Source organism: Nyctibius grandis, chromosome 6, assembly GCF_013368605.1.
Source record: "Nyctibius grandis isolate bNycGra1 chromosome 6, bNycGra1.pri, whole genome shotgun sequence".
Classification (NCBI taxonomy): Eukaryota; Metazoa; Chordata; class Aves; order Nyctibiiformes; family Nyctibiidae; genus Nyctibius; species Nyctibius grandis.
In genome coordinates this window covers 17349679-17368909 of record NC_090663.1, presented here as the reverse complement: position 1 = coordinate 17368909, position 19231 = coordinate 17349679, and the positions used below count along the sequence as shown (strand labels likewise).

General features: G+C 38.3%; 1 protein-coding gene across 1 annotated transcript in view; it reads left to right on the top strand.

The window, feature by feature from the left end:
- PROM1 (prominin 1) overlaps positions 1-19231 on the top strand; it is a 56277-nt gene that overhangs the window by 20877 nt on the left and 16169 nt on the right. Inside the window, 8 exon segments of the mRNA XM_068403187.1 lie at positions 1069-1274; positions 7004-7124; positions 9878-9941; positions 12205-12294; positions 13611-13828; positions 14242-14316; positions 15513-15576; positions 17375-17534. Of these exon segments, the coding sequence (XP_068259288.1) occupies positions 1069-1274; positions 7004-7124; positions 9878-9941; positions 12205-12294; positions 13611-13828; positions 14242-14316; positions 15513-15576; positions 17375-17534 (998 nt within the window).

The following is a 19231-nucleotide window of genomic DNA, read 5'->3' as shown; positions in this document are numbered from 1 at the left end:
GCCTCAATTTCATCCTTTTACTGCCAAGTTGCCCTTATGCTGGCGTATTAGTAAAACAGAAGAGGACTCAAAGTACTAGTGTGAGAATTAGCTCTCCTAAAATTGGGAAATGAAAGGAGAAAAGAGATTTATCAGGGAAGAAAGACCACTGGGGCATGCCCACCCCATGCTGTCTACCTCTGTGTGCAGACACTTGCCCGATCCAGTTCTGGATGCATTGGCTTGTGTTCACAGCAGAGGAAAACAGCGTGGCCAGCTCGCAGCTTGTCCCCTGGGAGCCACGTCGCCTGTGCAGGGCTGCGCCAGGGCTGCCTGGCCCAGCTCCTCAGTCCTGGGACACTTGCACAGCTTCCAGCATAAAAGCTAGTGAGGGTATTGCATTGCTTTGTTCCCTTTCACTCCTTCCAGCTTTTGAAAGCGTCCTTTTAGTTGCTGCTGCTTTGCTGTTTGGCAGCAGAATAGATGTCTTTACCTGGGAGAGCTTAAAATCCACTCCATCGTGTTTTCCAGTCCCTGAGCGGTTTTTACTTCAGCAGTTTGGAGAAACCCCTGCCCTTGCAATCGATCATCCAGTGAAGTGCTTCCCTTTGCAGTTCGTATGAATCTTTACACTCATAACTGATTAAAAAAGAGAACCAGCTAAGCCTCCCTCCCTTCTCCCAGAGGAAGTGTTGATCTAGTCAGCCTTGCTGACATTTGTGGAGCCTTTTTGGAAACAGATGTGAGGAGTAAATTTGTGGTCCAGGAAATCAAATGCATTCGTTTTTAACCTATTTGAATTGCATTGATTCACAGTCGTTTCCTGTGAGCGTATTCCTCTCTTAGCACTCACTCCTGTAGTTTACCTGGCTAATATTCTAGCTGAATAATTATTAGCTATCAGTATCTACAATGTTATGTATATTTTTGTTAGAAAAATTGTCAATTATTGACAAAATACACAAGTCCGTAACCTCAGTAACTTAGTAGGTGGTTTAGTCTGTAGTTTGATTTCTAATTATTTGCTCTATATTGATTGCAGTTACTGTGTGATATCTGCTATTACCACTATTTTTGTCTGAATTACAGGCCATCTACTATGAAATCGGTTTTATAGTCTCCGCAGCCTTGGGATTGCTATTTATTTTGTTACTGCCTCTTGTGGGACTTTGCTTCTGTATGTGTCGTTGCTGTGACAACTGTGGTGGGGAAATGCATCAAAGACAGAAGAAAAATGCTGACTGTCAGAGGAGCTGTTTTGCAACATTTCTTTTTGTTGCTTCTTTAATAATAAGGCAAGTGTAATAAAGAGAACAATATGAAGCTTCGTATAGCACTATTTTTGCAGTGTCATATGACAAATAATGTTACTGTATTAGCCTACAGGTGCAGAAATGATTTTATTAGACTAAGTAATATTATTGCTTATTAAAGAAAACGTGACTGCATTGTAAAAATGCTGCTACCATTGCTATCCACAGGTCATTATGTCTTCACTTGAGAGGAATGTAGGTGTGAAACAAAAAAAAATTAAGCTTGAATTTGGCAAATGAAGTTTTTGCCAGTCTCAAAATGGCAATTGCAGAATGTTACATTAAATTTATAAACATCAGATACTGTGTCCTATGTTCAATTACCATCCCATAGAGAACTTGAGGTACAACACACTGCTTTGTTCTTGGTAGCGTAGTAGTGGTGAGAAAAGCAATTGTGTGACCTCCTTCAGTATTTGCTGTCCTCCAGATTTTCTTATCAGTTCAAAACAATGGGTTTGCTTTTGGCCACTGAGTTGTTTAAACCATGCATGCGCACACTGTAAAATCCTGGAGTTGGAAACATTTTTGCATTGTTAGTGTTAGGAGCGTACTCTTGTTCTGTGGTTGTGTGTAACGAGTGATGAGGGACTACAATCCAGACTTTTCTTTTCCCTATAGATGCTTTCAAAAATACATTGTTTGCTTCCAGGTTTTTTTTTTTCCTTCAACTTTTTCATATTTTCACCAGCCTACTATCCATATTTTGTGATTATATTAAAAAAAAAAAAAATCAAGTCTTTTGATCTATACTGTGTGACTGTTCAGTCAGGTGGGACTGACTTTGTCACTTCACTGTAATCTAGATTTCTTTTTTTCTTTTTACTACTGTTTGTCATGACAAATTGAGACCTTGCCTATGCTCAAATGTAGACCATCCTGATATCAGGTATGGGAATGTGCTCTTTTCTCCCAGGCATCACTAACAAACATGACACTTAAGTATTCTGAAGATCAGAAAGCTGAACAGTATTGCAGGTTATAGGTGCATCCCTGCCATGATGATGGGACAAATGTTCTTCATAGTACAATGGTGCCTCAAAGAAAGTAAATTATTAAATTACCTCTCAGCATGCTGAAACTGAAGGTAGCTCACAGAGCTTGCCAGCTGTCCTTACACCACGTTGCAGGACGCTACACTCTGGTTATAATGGCTGAGGAATGTTGCCTGTCAGCAGAGAAATTAAGAGGTTGTTCCCCTTGTTGGTCTCTTTAACTTGTGCATTTGCTGCCAGCTATTCTTGTGGTATTAAGCATACCCAGCATTGGCAAATGCTTCTTCCCAGGTCATGTCTGGGAGATTCGCGATCCCTCGTAACATGTTTTCCAGGACAAGGAACGCTGCCTCCTTAACTCATCCTTTTTTTTTTTTTTCCTTCTATATAACACATCAGGAGTATCAGGTGCTTACCCTAAGGGAGGGGTTGGCCTGAGCTCTGTCTGCAGGTTTCCACAGGTGAAGATAATCTCTTATGACTCCCCGGCTAAGTCTCTAATGCTGTGAGTGCTGTGCAAGGCAGGATAGGACTTTACAGGACTAATATGACTGACCCCCGCCTGACTGAGTGCTCATGTCTCCAGTATGCCTCTGTACAAGGCAGGGTTCTGCTGCCCTTCCTGGATCGTCTTTCACAAGGGAAGAGAAGATGCCGTGCCTGGATCTGTTTAAGCCCATGTCAGTTTGCTTACTGCTATGCTGAAACAAAAGGACAGTCCTGTTAGTAGCCATTGCCCCAACAAAAAAAAACTGGAGAAAGACTGAGATTTACTTACAACTGTTTCTCTGTTTCTTACGCTGTATTCAGACTTAAGTCTCCTTGTGGATTTATTCTCTACTTTTCATAGAATCATTTTGGTTAGAAAGCACCTTTAAGATCATCAAGTCCTACCATTAACCTAGCACTGCCAAGTCCACCACTAAACCATGTCCCTAAGCACCACAACTACACGTCTTCTAAATACCTCCAGGGATGGCGACTCCACCACTTCCCTGGGCAGCCTCTTCCAATGCTTGACAAAACGTTTGGTGAAGAAATTGAAGAAAATCTAAACCTCCCCTGGCACAGCTTGAGGCCGTTTCCTCTTGTCCTATCGCTCGGTACTTGGGAGGAGAGACTGACACCCACCTTGCTACAACCTCCTTTCAGGTAGTTGTAGAGAGCAATAAGGTGTCCCCTGAGCCTCCTTTTCTCCAGGCTAAACAATCCCAGTTTCCTCAGCCTCTCCTCATAAGACTTGTTCTCCAGACCCTTCACCAGCTTCATTGCCCTTCTTTGGACTTGCTCCAGCATCTCAATGTCTTTCTTGTAGTGAGGGGCTCAAAACTGAACACAGTATTCAAGGTGTGATCTCACCAGTGCCGAGTACAGGGGGACGATCACTTCCCTAGTTCTGCTGGCCATGTTATTTCTGATACAAGCCAGGATGCTGTTGGCCTTCTTGGCCACCTGGGCACACTGCTGGCTCATATTCAGCTGGCCATCAACCAACACCCCTAGTTCCTTTTCCACCAGGCAGCTTTCCAACCACTCTTCCACCAGCCTGTAGCATTGCATGGGGTTGTGACTCAGGTGCAGGACCTGACACTTGGCCTTGTTGGACCTCAGTTTTCGCCCAAGTTACCATGCAATTTCAGCTTAGGTAGAAGATTTACCTGTAGTTGTTCTTCCCAAAACCACACATCTCTAGGACTGTGCCAGGGCTGCATCCATAAGCTGTGACAATAATCAAGAGAGTTTAGTGCTGTGCAAGTAAAATGCTTATGACTACTTGCAGAAAGCGCTAGAAGAACAAAAACTTGAATGATCTCTGCTAGTAGAGGATTACATCAGGATGTGCCATGAAATCGCTAAGGGGGTCCTCTCATTGTTCGGGCATAGTTTGAAGTTCATGCAGCATTGGGAGCTCCTTTCAGAGTATGTTTCCCAAACCCCTGCCAGGTAACTGGAGCACCGTAGACTTTCACCAAGTGCTGTGCTGCTTCAGAAGATGCATTTAGTAAGGCACACATCCACCAGAGTGCCTTGAACCCACATCTCTGCCAGTGAAGCTTTGCTTTAAAGGCCCTTCAGTGGAATGTACATGCAGACAGCTGCTGGAGGGAGCGAGAAGGATTTCTAGGGATGGACTTCCTCAGGGTGCATCATCTAAGTGTATGTTCTGCATCTTCTCTCCATCTCTCTTGCAGTGCCAGCTGTTCTGGGATTCTCTCTGTCAGCGGGTCAGAACTTTGAAGAGCAGGAAACATGAACTTTTTATTATTATTTTTTTCAGTCCTTGATATGGAAAGATGGGTATGAGCTATCTTTCCTTTTCTACATCATAAAGGCAAGGAAGGGACATCTGATTTTTTTAGAAAGCGTACACTGCAGTACCAAATGTAATACTGGTGATAGAAAGTGTCCTGGCTATTAAACAGAAAAACACACAGTCAGTTTTCTGTCCTTCCGTGAGAGCTTATGTTATCCACAGCTTCAAGAAAGAACTTATGTTATTCTGGATGAAGCTAGGGAAAGCCAAGTCTGAAGGAAGGGAATGATACTTGGTGTCTCGGCAAGTACCTCATGCAGGTTTCCTAGAAGGCCTCTTGGCTTTGCGAGATTGGTAATGCGCGTTGTTCAGAACCTGGGAATCAACATTATCTGAAACAATTGGTGAAAAACTTGGTACAGAAATCTCTAGCCCATTATTTTCTTAAATTCATTAGCTAGTAGTGAGGAAGGTGGCATTTCCCCACTATGTAAATCTGTTCAGGGTTTCTGTTCTGTGACTTGAAATTTTTTGCAAGCACAGTTGAAGGAAAAGCTTGGGTCCTCCCCCCGCCAGCTGGATTAGTAACATTTATATCGGTCTGTGAAACCTGACAAGAAATTGAGTGTGGAATATCTGGCTCCCGAGGAGACTGTTTGAACAGTTCTTTAATACGTTACAGAAAAGCCTCATCCTCCTTGTAGCTGCTTATTGAATGTTGACTCAAGGCTTAGTTATATAATAAATAGATTTTTCCTCTCTCATGTTGTGTATTTGTTTAGTTACATTCAGAATCTAGTTGCAATTGTTCGGAGTGCCTTGTCTGCTTAAAGCATCTCTGCTATCTTGTTTCCTCCCACTCCTTCCATTTAGAGACAGAAGAGAAAAATGATCGTTTTCAAGTCTTACAAAGTACTGTTTTGTTAGCTTCCAATTGACCTTTCTGCTCTGTGAGCGTAACATTGAAAGGGCATAAAAATGCTGGCTGTCCAAAGAACAAGGATGTTGTTATAAACTCCGAACCTCAGAGTGATATAAAATGTTTACTTTTCCCGATAGCTTGAGGTAGTTTGTCTTCTGATTAAAAAAAAAAAAAAGTTTTAAAAACAATTGCCATCACTGTAGAGTGAAAAGAAATAATATATGCATGTGTCCAAAATGAAACCACTTACTTCTGCTTATGTTGAAAGTTACTCAGTGTTTTGACATTTTATGCATTCTGAGTTCTCATTCCATGGGTGGTAGCGGATGGTAATGGCTGCTTGAGTGTTGGTCATAGTGGAAACAAAACTATGACATTTGCGGTTAGTTAAATAAGTAGTAAGATATGGGTTTTCTCTAAGTCTTATTTTAAAATATTAGTGTTTAGGTCTTCTTAACACCCCAGCTCAGGAAGTTTGCCAGTCTGGGAGGAGTACAGTACCATTTGTGTTAGTGACTCCCTTCTCCTGTCGTTTGGATGTCTGTAATGGCCTTTCGGGGTGCTGCCTCTCTACTATTGAGCTGTTGTACTGCGATGCAAAGTAAGAGACTGAACAAATGTGCCACCCAGGGATTCCCTGTAACGCACCGTTTGCCCTTTGGGGATGTGTCCTGCCTGCCGGGTGGTTACTCTTGATTTTCGTGGTGCTGCTTATCTGAAAGGTTAGCTGTTGTGAATGTGAGATGTTTAAAAGCAAAAAAGTCATCCTTCTGTTTAAGTCTATTTTACACCTAAACTAAACATAAAACTAAGGATCATGAGAGAGCTTTTGAAGCCTCTCATGGGACTTCTAATTGCCTTTTTTACTTACTGTTTGTGCAGATCTGCCATGCTGTAATTAGAATTTTACAGTGAGGAATGATCAAATAGAAAATAATCAGCAGCAGTGCTGGCTGGAACTCTAGCTTACTTTCCATCTTTTGTTTTACTATCAGGAAATGCTTATATATTATTTTAGCATTAATAGGGACTATTCTTGTGCTTTTAAAAGATCTATGCAATTATGTAAATAAATTGGGCCATTACGCGTAAATGTTGCTGAAGTTTTCAAATGTAAAATATTTCTTTTTACAGTTATTTTATGAGCATTTGCTTGAAGCTGTGTCGAGGTTAATGATACTTGTAAAAGAGCCTAACATTTCTAAGTCCCGTACAATTTACCTAAGCTGTACACATTTTCTGACAGTATCAATGCAAATGGATAAGTAGCTGTACGTTAATAACTTCTGAAGACTTTGGGTTAACGTTGCTTTTCCCTTCTTTTTTTCAATTAGTAGTACAATATTTGCCCTTATGGCTAATTCCCCTACTCCGCCTCGTGGTGCATGTGAGAACTTGTAGTAAGAAAAAGAGTGTGTATAAATTTATGGAGACCTTTATTTTGACATTGACTTTTTTGCTGTAATTTTTTGGTTCTGTTTCCTGTCAGAATGGGCATTTACAGTGATAAAGAAATACCTCTTATCTGTATTTTTTGTAGTGTTGGAGTGCTCTGTGCGTATGCTGCCAACCAGCATTTAACTAACCAAGTCCGAGGAGCAAAGAAACTGGTTAACAGTAATTTTAAAGATCTGAAAATTTTCCTTAACGACACTCCAGCGGTAAAGATTTTTTTGTTTATGGGGAATGGGGGTGGGAGGGAAGAGGTATAAATAAGTATGGCAGAAAAGAATTGTTTGGTTCTATTTGGTATAAATCACACCTGCAGTATTTTGTTTATTCTTTGTGTATCAGTCTTACGAAGAAGAATAAATGACGCACAGTAAGACACTTTCACGTAGCAGAAAATATTTGGGAGTTATCCTGATGGATCAGCATTCTTTGAGCAACTTTTGAGCTGTACTCCTGCAGTATGTTGCGATGATGCTTGTAGGCCCTTTTCCTCCTACTGAACTAGTGGAGATCGCTAGCAGAAGGTGAATCATTTGGAAAAAATATGGTTTCAAAAGGAATACATATTAAAAAAAGATATTACATGAAAACTTGTATTCCTTGTTGCTTTTTCCTGTTTCCTTGTATTTTGAACTTACTTGTGTATGCTCTGGGAGTGAGCTACAGTAACTTCTTTTCTAGAAGTATTTTTTACTTTTTTCTTTAAACCAGTGTCATACTGTGCCATACTGAACAGGAAAGATTCTCTCCTTTCTATTTTCAAACTTTCCTTAAAGTCCCAAAAGCAGTCCTCTGCGTATCTTTTTTGCATTGAAAGAAAAAAAGAAATGGTAGTGAGGAACACTCGTAAATTTTCCCATGTACAAATTTTAATTCTTTATGGATTAGGAGGAAAAAATGCCCAACAGTCCTATTATCTTGGCTTTCATTAATTTTAATTAATTAAATTTAATTTAATTAATCTGTTTTACTTGCACATGACTGATAATAGGTGGAATTCGCACAATTATGTGGGATCCATGAGTGTGGTAGCATCCCAGACACAGGAACTCTGGGCTCCCATAACCTATGAGCTGTTTGTCTGCAGACAGGACTGTATGAGAACAGGAGACATCTGGGGGATGCCATTAAATGGTTCCGTATGTGGAGTTGTTCCCTGTACGATTATTCGTTTGTGCATGGTGTTGTGACAGTCCGGTGATGGAGGTATATGGCAGGATGTGAAGGTCATGACAACAGTCTTGAAACAGGGTGCCTTCCGTCAGTCTGGAGCTGACTCAGGGCACAGAAAGATGTAATCCAGTTGCATCAGGAACCACTAGACTCCCCCTCACAGCACGCTGAGCACCAACAGGAAACATCGAGGTAGAAAACCTGTTCCGTAGAAGTAACTATCTTGATAGAGAAAAAAAAATAGACACCAGCTAAAAAGTTAATAAAAACACCTGAATTATTGAATTTACAAGTGTCAGGACTTGAACATTTGTGCCAGGGAGTCTCAGTTAGGTAGTAGGTTTTTAGTTTCTGTGCAGGATTATTAATTTTTCTGTTTTAGACTTGGTGGCACTTAATGATGCAGTCATCAGATATATCTTCTAAGTCATTTTGACAGACAATGTGCATGGGTATCACATATACACACACATTTGTAAGAATTTCCTAAGGATAGGAGGAGGACTTCAGCTTCTTGAAAAAGCTGTAGAATCCAACTAATTGGCTATAAAGCTCTGAAATCCTGACTGATGTCCTTGACTCATCAGGGTGAGGTGTACAGCATGTAAGAGGATTTGTAAAAAGAAGTCACATGTTAAGAGTTCATGTCGTAGAAGATTTGCAGGCTGTGAGTATTGAGTGATAACACTATTAGTTATACAGAATCGCCTTTTGTCTGTGACATTGCTGGAGACAATGCAAAACCTGTACCCCTGCAAAATTTTAGTTCTCAGGTTAGACTAGGAAGACAAAACAAACAAGCAAACAAACAAAAATATACCTACAGCCTTCTTAGTAAGAAACTCTCAATTTTTTCTCCTTTTTTAGAAAAAGGAGATCTGCCTCATGCTTTGTCATTTAATTACATCCACTGCTGTATGATCGATAGGTTGGTTTGAGGGTGGTTTTTTGTCTGTTATTTTTTTTCTTTACTCCACGGAAAATTTGAAACTGCAAGCCAGGTACCCTTTGGTACACATTTAAGTCATGTTTAAAATTGGAACCCCATTTGTCAAGTGTGTTAACCTTTAACTCAATTAGGGTAGGATTCGTAATGCATTATTTTAAACATGCAGAAATCAATGAAGGTTATTTAATGTCTTTTCTAAAGTAGTATAGTAAGATTTCCGCTTGGGATGGTTCTTTGGTAGTGTTCTATCTGGTCATAACTTAGTTGCTGTTTCATATTGTTATGGTGTCTTGGTAGAGCCCAAGTTGTGACTGGGCCAGATCGACATGGGGATAAGGAAAACCATTTGCATTAAGACAGAGCAGCCAGCTCCTTTCTGCAAGAGAAGCTCTGAGAGGCTGCCCAGTTACAAGCCAGTCACATTGATGAGTTGCTTCAAACTTACCACCCCACCAACTTGCCACGTGTCTCTGTGAAGGAGGAACTAATGCCACTAGAAAATCAAATAACAGAGATGAAGACATGCAAAACCTTATTGACCTGACTGACTTGAAGCCTTAGTAAGGCCACAGTTCCTGCTGCTTAACGCTTTTAAGCTGAATCATTTACCCCAGAGATGTTCCAATTAAGTAGATTTCCCGATTAAACGCATCTTCCGTTACGTGCAGTTCTGCCAAGTAAGATTTTAAAATACTTAGTTAACTGAAAACAGTAGAGAGCCAGGATTTTGGGGATTTACACAAATATTTTGATTGTTTCAAAGTGGCAGTTTGACTTGTTATTTAAAAGCATTACTTTTTCCCAATTATTTTAATAGGTTTTTTATCATCTTCTTTTCAGCAAATTGACTACTTGGTGAGCCAGTACAACACAACTAAGGATAAAGCACTCTCTGACCTAAATAGTAAGTACTTTGATTTAAAGGAGGTTAGCGATGTGTATTTAAAGACTTCAGTAAGATGATGTAAATAGCTCATAATGCAAAGTGAAATTTTATTTATGAGAATATGGTTTTCAAGCAGAAATGCTGTTCTTAGTGGTAAATGAGACTAAAACCTGAGATTCTTTTCACATAAAATGTCTCCAAGCTGGTGTAATGCATATTATTTCCTGAAATAAAAGTCTTTTATTAAATTGCTTATACAATAAGTCAGGCTAATATTTTACTTTTCCTTTTTGTAGTTCAGTAACCACTAATACTCAGTACTTTTTAGAATGTTATTCCTGTTTTTAAATGTGGAGCCAAATGTCAAGGAACAGAGCTAGTAGTTGTTTTGATGGTTCCAGTGAGTGAGAGATCTTGTTTATTTTTGTTGTTATACCTTTGTCCTCTACTCAGCTAGAAGTTGAGGTATAAGCTTATCTTCTTTCTAAAGCTGCTTAATATATTTGCCATTTCAGAATGAGCAGTTGAAGAGCAAGACGTAAAACTTGAAATACAACTGCTGTACTTTCCCCTTCAGCACAGTTACAATGCGAGGCATCACCGTTTAAAGCTCTCAGTAAACAAAACCAACCAAATCACTGATTTTTTTTTTAAATTAAGCATCTCTTTCCAAAACTCATAATAATAGAAAGGGCTGACTGTATTCAGTGCAGATTAAAATTCAAGATGCACTGTTAGCAGGTGTTAATAAATGTGTACAGGTCTGCATTTCAGACTGAACTGAAATACAGAAATACCAAAATGGATTTTAAACAGGATTGTTGCTGGGATCAAACTATGCAACTGTTGCAGCATGCCACATATCATGAATTTACCTATCATGCCCATAATCTATGCTTCTGTCTACGTTTAAAATGTATTTTAAAGGTAGCTTTCAATGCAGCCAGCTTGGCATCCCCTGAGGTCAGTCTGTCTTGTCTAGATGAGGCTACTAAAGCACATTGAATGTGGTTGTGAAAGTAGTAGTAGTAGTCTTCCTACTTAATGCTAGGCAGGAACACTCTGGTCTAAAAAAGTATGTGTCAGTCTTTCAGTCTATAATAGTAATAATAATAATAATAATAAATTGACATCTGCATTTCAGTACTAGCTTGCAGCTTCTCAGGCACTCCAAATGAAATTTCACATTAAATATTTATTTATTCTCAATGCCAATTTGTTAGTTAACAGGAGCCTAGCTGGATCTGTGGTGAAGAGTGCTCATCAATAAATAAAGATAGCTTTTATTTTCTTGAAATACCAGAATTAAGTGTGTTACACCTCTGGACAAAAGGATTTCATTCTAAGGGAATCAACAGTAGCATAAACCTCAAGAGAAATGTAGATGAGTTCCGATTGCCCACTCTAAGGAAATGCTGAAAAGTGTTTTCTGCTTGATAAAAATTCTCATCCCAAGCCAGACATGACAGCGCTGACAGTAATGGATGCTTCTGTACCGTGCGGTATTCCCATCTCATCAAGAGCAAAAAACCCAGTGACTACCTAAAGGATATGTTACATTAAGATGCTTCACCAAACTCTGCTCGGCATTTGTCTGTCTTCTTGCTGTCTTCGTTTCTGTTTGTGGGCAGTGAGCCAGGAGGGTCTGGAGGTGGGGGTAGCAGTGGGTAAGCCTGAAGCTAGCGCTGTGAGCGTCAGTGCTGAAGGCACTGCATGAGGGGACAGGGACTGGCAGACATGTGCCTAACACGCTTAAGGGATTTCAACGGAGATGGCTGGCAGGTCTGGGTTGTGGGTGACCTTGACATTGCTGGGTCTATGAGAAATAGGAGAAGGGAAAAGAATTAATTTTCTTGTTTCTCTTGTACTACGAAAACATAGTGTGTAGTGAAAAAGTATGGCACAAAATTGCTGTCCTGATGTTGGACCTCTTTAAGATAGATTGTGGAAAAAAAAATGTTTCCAAAAAAGTAGTAAATGCAATGAAATACATATTTTGGAGTTTGTTGAAATGTTATGTGTCTTTACCTACATGGTCAAGTGCTAGTGAATATTCTCTGCCATATTTTGATTTACTGCTTTCATTTATAGGCCTATAGCTAACTAAAGGAGAACTGTGTTCCTGCGTTATCTTCTGTCACTAAGTTCTGGCTGTCAGTCCTTAGGGAAATTCTAGTAATGTATGTATACTTTGTTAAGTAGGAGCCTGACAGCACCTATGCTAAGAGGTAGTTTAAATTGAACTAGTGTGTAATGTGTTTTTTATCTCTCCATACCACAGATGTTGGACCTTTGCTTGGAAGTAGAGTTCAAGAACAGCTGGGAAAAGAAGTGCGTCCTGCACTTGATGCGGCTCTGACAATGGCAGGAGGTAAAGATGTCCATATTGTTGTATCAGTGTTCTGTTGCCATGGTAAGACAGGCATCATCTTTCTAGTGCACAGCATGGGATGGCTTTATGCAGTACCATGATTCAACTTACCATTTTTCTGCATGCCTTGATGTTTCATTTAAACTGAGAATGTCAGATAGTTGAAGGTTTACAAATATATTTAAAAACTAAATCAAGATTTATGTGCCATTGTTGATACCTAGTTTCAGCAGTCATTGAAGAGAGATGAAATCCGAATTCCCTGCTCCAGGTGGTTGTCCCTTTCCATTGAATATAAGGGAGAAAACTGTGCTTTAAGAGCTGTCCATAGGTCTTTGCAAGTTAATCTTTGACAGGTCAGGGAATGAACAAACAATGGCCCCGTCCTGTACATTGCCAAGCCTATTCTGAGAGTGCTAACCATCATTTCTTCATTGTGTCTTTGAGTTTAGCATTGCTCATGCTTAGTTCTGTCACCCTTTAAAGAAAATATTCTTTTATTATTGTTTCTATTTAAAGGGGGTCTTTTTAGGCAGCAGATACAGCTTATAGAGCAAAGGGAAAGGCATCCATGAACTTGAATCACTCTGGTTTTTTTACCCATGAATTCTTTCTCATTCACTCGTCGTCATTCTTTTTTGCTTTATTTCTCTTATTTGTCTTGTAGTCAAAGTGGAAAGGGCTATCAAAGGTAAAAAATACAATAAAGCCTTGTGTTGTGTGAAGTGGACTTTATTTTTGTATCTTGTGTATTTTTAGTTGTATCTGTGTGTTTTTTTGTCTACTAAACACCTGTTCAGTGGTTGGTTTTTTTGGTTTGATGTGATTGGGATGAAATCTAAAGCCAGACAGTGTTGAACACTAATGCTTGCTGATGCAACATGATCTCTTTCCCTTTTAGCTACATAATTTGTGAGTTGGATTATAACCAAAATACTGAAAATACTGTTTTGTTGATATAGGCTTTCTTTTAATTTCTAATGACCAAGTGTTAAAGTTCTTTACTGAAACCACTGGGTAAGGAGAGGTAGGGAAAGTGCAGAAAAGAGTAATCTGGGAAGTGGATAGAATCTCAATAAAAGTAGCCTGAGCGCATTCATTTGTTTGTAGGAAAACATAAGTGATGTATTTTTATGTGCAATAAATACATATTCTGTGCTACAGGGTTTTTCTGGGAGGGAGGCAGGGCTATTTAAATCAGGGCTATTTAAATCAAAATATCATAGCTTTTACGCATGTGCACTTTCACTTCATATCTCTATCTATAGACTGGTTTCTAACTAAAGTTTTTTTTCAACAACGTTACATCCTTGCAGCCATCAGAGAAACAAAGGAAGCACTGGAAAATGTGAGTGTCTCTGTAGAGGTTTTGCAGGAGGGAACAGAGAGACTTCATGCAAACTTGACAGATGTTAAAGTGCATCTAAGGAACACCCTCAATGATTCTGCATGCTCTGTGACTCAGGCTGCCTCAACTTGCAATGTTATCAGGAATTCATTACATCAACTGAACATCAATGCCAATTTTAGTGGGGTAAGAGAATATTTTTCAGACTTTTACAGTGTGATTGCCGTGAATAAGCCCAGTAGTATCTCTGCAACTTAATGGCTTGATGTGTGCTGTCAGTTGTGAGATAAGTGACCTTCCCTTATTCTGTGTTTCTGGGTGATTCCAGTCACTGTTTTCATCTTCTATGTAGAAGAGGATAAAGTGTGTGTCAGGCAGCTACATTAAAGTGCTGCTTTGGGCAGTGAAATAATCTGCCCTCCAAAAAATACTGAGGTTAAGCTTTACTTTTGTACAGCAAAGGTTTCAGGAGTGTGCTAGAAAGATTCTACTAAAATAGTCTTTGTAGTTTCTTTGTCCTCTCTCCTATCTTTGAAATATTTAGTAAAGTAGCAAGACTACTACTTTGATGTGACTCAAGAATGCTTTTTGCTTTCTAGTTGCCGGGAGTGAGCTCACAGCTTGCCAAGGTCAATGATGTCCTTAAAACAGACCTTTCTAGTCTTGTTCAAAAGGTATGTGTCTTGACAGGCTTGTAAACCAGTAATTAATAAACTGGGATGCTTATGCATCACTTGTTTTTCCTTGGCTTTCTGAAGCAGAATTCTCTTGTTCCTGCCTCATCCTGCCTAATGGTGGATATCTCTCCTCATTATTCCATTGTTTGGCCAAGATTTAATATTTGAAAGCATGAATGTAGTGCTTTATATCCCCAGGATACTACAGATCAAAAATTTAGTGTTAATTGCTTGAAAGAACAATCCTTAAAAAACAAAAAGGCAGAAACATGGACCTACTAGCATGCTCTATATTTTTTGTATCAAACTAAAGAAAAAAAAATCCACACTCTCCTAATTAGTTGTATTGTATTCCAGCTAGTTTGAAATATATCTTTCAAATTCCTTATGTGCATATTTGATATTAAATCTGGTGTAATGGACCTAATGTAGTTACTGTTAGTATTTTTGCAAAACTATCCACAAAACACCATGATTTTCACCTAGAAAAAATGGCTTAGTTTGAGCAGTTAAAAAACCTAGCCATCTGAAAATGTTTTCTGGGAATAGAAGGCACTTTCTGAAACCAAAGGCTGTGTATAGGGGGGCTCAGACCCCTGCCTGCTTCTCAAGTGATCAGGCCTGCAGGAAGTAAGACTTCAAGCATCCACTGCAGTGGCTGCTTCTTTCTGTCCAGATGAGCTACTGAGCTTGGTCCCCACGGTTTAGACCCTTTCTTTCCCCTTCTCACTACAGAAAGCATTGCAATGTCTTTAGAGGCAGTTGGATTTCGTTGTTTGTAACATGCGTTTCACGTTAAGAAGGCATAGAATTGCAAAGAGGAGATGTTTGACTGGTACGCAGTAACTCCTTGCACTTAGTGAGTCTTCATATGTGCGTTTTCAGTGTTGTATGAGATAGGTCGGACTAGTGCTGTAAAGACGACTGTGACTGATGCATGTGTATTTAAATGTATATTTTTTTTTTTTTTCCAAGGAATATCCTGGAGAGCAAACTGAATCTGAAATATATTTGAGTTCCTATTTTGCTTTTACCTTTTCTAATGTGCAATGATAAAAATGTATTTTTAGTAGTATTACCATGTACATTTTAGCATGTGTATACTTTTCCTCCCTGTATAATAAGGGGAAAAAAAAATGCAAATAATTTGGCAATGAGAAACTTACTATAATTTTTCCAACCTTTATTCTTAGGGTTATGCAGCATTTAATGATACTCCAAACTTAGTGGTGAATCAAACCAGGAACATTTTATCAGGTGAGGACAAACTACCTTTTTACTTTGATTGTTTAATGTTGATGTTTTTACATCACTTACTGTTGTTTTTTTCTTTCATTGATAATATATTTTCTGGGCTAAAGATCATTAAAAATGGAAATGTAAAACTTAACTTTTTTTTAAGTTTGGTGCCACAAAAAAACCATAGAAAGCAACTGTGTCTTAATGAGGACTCAAAATTAAATCAAAAAATAGACCATATGGTATTTTATGGAGGAGTTTTATTTATTAGGCTTTTTACTGCTCAAGTAATGAGAAATCTTGGGATCTCAACTGCACACTGATGCATTATCTTTATTTGGTTGAAAAGCAAATTTTCCTTGACCGATGTGTCTATGACATATTTAGGAGCACGATGTTAAAAAAACCTGAACCTGCCTGCTGCTGTATTAAAATGTAGTGGATGGCGAAGGGGAAATAAAAATACGCCTTAAGGATAATTTAAATGTCTGTCTTAATTGTTTTGTTACTTGGGCTTTAAACTGTTACTCTTTGACAGTAACTGGACACTTAACATTTGAATAAAATGTAGTACAGTGTATGTATACTAATCTCTTTTAATTTTTGTTCTTGCATTGTGGACCTGTTCTGCATATATAAACAGCTGTTCCTTGTAAGTTTTTCTTTTCCTTTTTTTTTTTTTCCTGGGCAAAATGAAACACAGTTCATACAAGCATATGTATACTGTGTGCACTTGCCTAAAATGAGCCAGTTTTCTAAAACTGATGTTACACTTTTCATGAGGAAATCTAGTGCAGATTTACTCATTTTAGGTATCTATCTGCTGATATGCATAAACACACACAGGCCATCTTAATTTATCTATTTATAAACAGTTTTTATAAAAACTGAGTTTGAGTTACAAATCAAATAAAAACATAGTTTTACTAGAAAAAAAATGCATTTATTTGTAAACTTTTAAAAGAAGTTTGTTTGGGTACCTGATTGAATTTAGAAGAGTAAACATAGAAACAAACAACCAAAAACTTGTCCAGTTCTTGTTTGAGAAAGAGGAAGATGTTGCCTAGTACCAAATAGCAACCTACAGTTATACATCCTGCTGTTTCAGGTATCTTCCAAGTTGAAAGAGGGAAGAGTAAACAGAAATTGCATTTTACAAATAGAGAATATGTATAAGAAGTTAATTAATCATCTCTCTGTGTATCTAAATAATGTGTATCTAAACTGTAAGTATAGGGTAGCACGTTCATTCATAATTTGAGGAAAGAAAATGGCTTAATTGATCATTATCTCAAGAGTGTTGCTAACTAATTGGAATTAATTTATTTAAGTAATCTTTTTTAATAAGATAGAAAATAACTCGTATAGATTCTCAATATAGACAGCCTAATTTCTTTCAGTGTTGTATTCCCAAGGGATGGAGTTTAAATAGATTTTGATCTTCTGCTTCATAAACTTAGTGACTAATTGTCTTGCTCAGTGTTACCATTTGCAATATTGCATGAAAAGCAAGATTTAAGCTGGCTAGATAAAAAGTGACACATTCATTATAACGAAAGGAAAGAGAGAACTCTGGCTCAACATCTACATCTTTCATTGTTAAACCGAATGGTTAAAATAAAGTGTGTGTTTTAAAATGCCATTGTGTTACTTTGAAGCTCAATGATGTTTTTGTTGCCTGCATGTCTGTTCCTCATGCTTGTCTTCGTGGCTTGCTTGTTACATGTGGCAAATGGCTTAATAGCATTTTATAATGCGTATGTGGAATATAAATTTCTTTTATGAATCTAACAGTGCAATATGTTTATTCTTTTAGATATCAAAAACGTGCTGGAATCGATTGGTTCAAATATCACTACTTTCACAAAAACACTCCCTGTTGAGAAGATTTTAGCAGATTTGACAATATATCTTGCACAGACTGAAGCATACGTTCAAGATTATTTTCCAGTAGTGGAGCAGTACGATTTCTACAGGTATGTACAGGAAATAAGGCAGGAGTGAAGTGCTACCTGTTGTTAATACTTTGTTATATTTTAATGTTCTGTAAAGGCAATTAAACTATTAATGATGAACACAGTGAAACAAAGATGCTATAAGGCAATTGTTTGTTACTAGCATTTTGGTAAAAGCCAAAGCTGCAGCTAATCAACAACTGGGTGCTGTTCCACTACAGAGCAAGCGTTGTTTCTACTCTGTAGGCCTTCAGGTCTTTTTCAGGAAGGATAGACGCAGGCAGATATCGAAGATGTAATGCATAAAGGAATGGATTGTTTCACAATGCCAGGGTGACTTCTTATTTAGGGCTTGTTTTTGTTGAGTTGCAGGTAAGTTGCAAGAGCATAGGACTGGAGAGGCCTTGAAGCCAATCCCTTTTTATTGCACTCTTTCCACCACAGAGGAGGAGTAGCAGGGATTCTGCTTCACACCTTGTAAATCTTTGCACACCCTTGCTTGTTCCTACTTGTGTAGTACTTGTCCTTGTGAATGCATGGTTGATTGAGAAAAACATATTCTTACTATTTGAGACTTGTGTGACTCCTATATTGAGTAATAATCTCATATTTTGAAGCATAAAGATTTTCATTTCATACTATTTAACTTTGTCCAGTTTTAGTCATTTCAGTCCTCAAGCTCATCAAGTTCTCCCTTCATTTTAACACTTCAGTTGATCCTATATTGATAATTGCTTCTATCTCTGTGTCATAATCAGTTTCACTGCTGCAGAATAAGTGTGCTAAAGGCTTTAATGCAATGTTAAATAGAAGTGACCAGAAGACTGAACTTTAAGAATCTTACTTACAACCTTACCTTTAGCCCATTCCTTACCTGGCGGTTTTTGTGGTGAGCCTTAATTTGAGAAATTTATCAGTATTTTCCTTGAAGCTCAGATTGCATTTAACCAAATATATTGCTTCATTCTGCTATAGTATGCCTCTCTTAATCTTGTATTTAGATTTGAAAAGGTGGAGAAATATATCTCATCTGCTTGGCACTTAAATACCCATTCTTGTCAAACATAACGTAGTAGTACTTGAAGGACAAATGAAACTAACAAGCCTGTAGTTGTCCAAATTATTTTGTCCATCCCTTTCTTAATTACAGGTGCATTATTTGTAGTTCTTAATAAGTATTCTTTTATAAATGTGCCTGTCAGCATTAATGTTTTTCTTTCTCTTTATTGGCCATACATATTCATTATGATATTCCTTTCTCTGATTTTCCTGGTTCCTGTTTTCTCCGTAAAAGTACAAGGAGGAGAAAAGGGAACTTGAGAAATATAAGCTGGGAGAAGTGATGACGAAAGGGAAAAGGAAGAGCAGAGGGAATTAGGAGAGAGTGAAAGGCTAGAATGAGATATAAAATGTGTGAATAAATGGATGTGCTCCAAATATATGGACGCATAGAAGAGTTATGTGTTTTAATTAATTAAAATGAAAGTTCAATTCCTATCCAGGATTTTTCTCCTGATCGCGTTCCATTAACTGCTCCAGACATTGAAAGCATTCCAGCACAGACACACAAAGCCTAGCTTTTAATAGCCTTAAACACAGTTATTTACAATTACAAGCCTAACACAGGTGCAAAAAGTAGTAAGCCTTTCAGTAAGAGCAGTTATGTACTTCATGAGCAATGGTGAGTCCACATTCATAAATTTCTCCGTTGCTTCTTG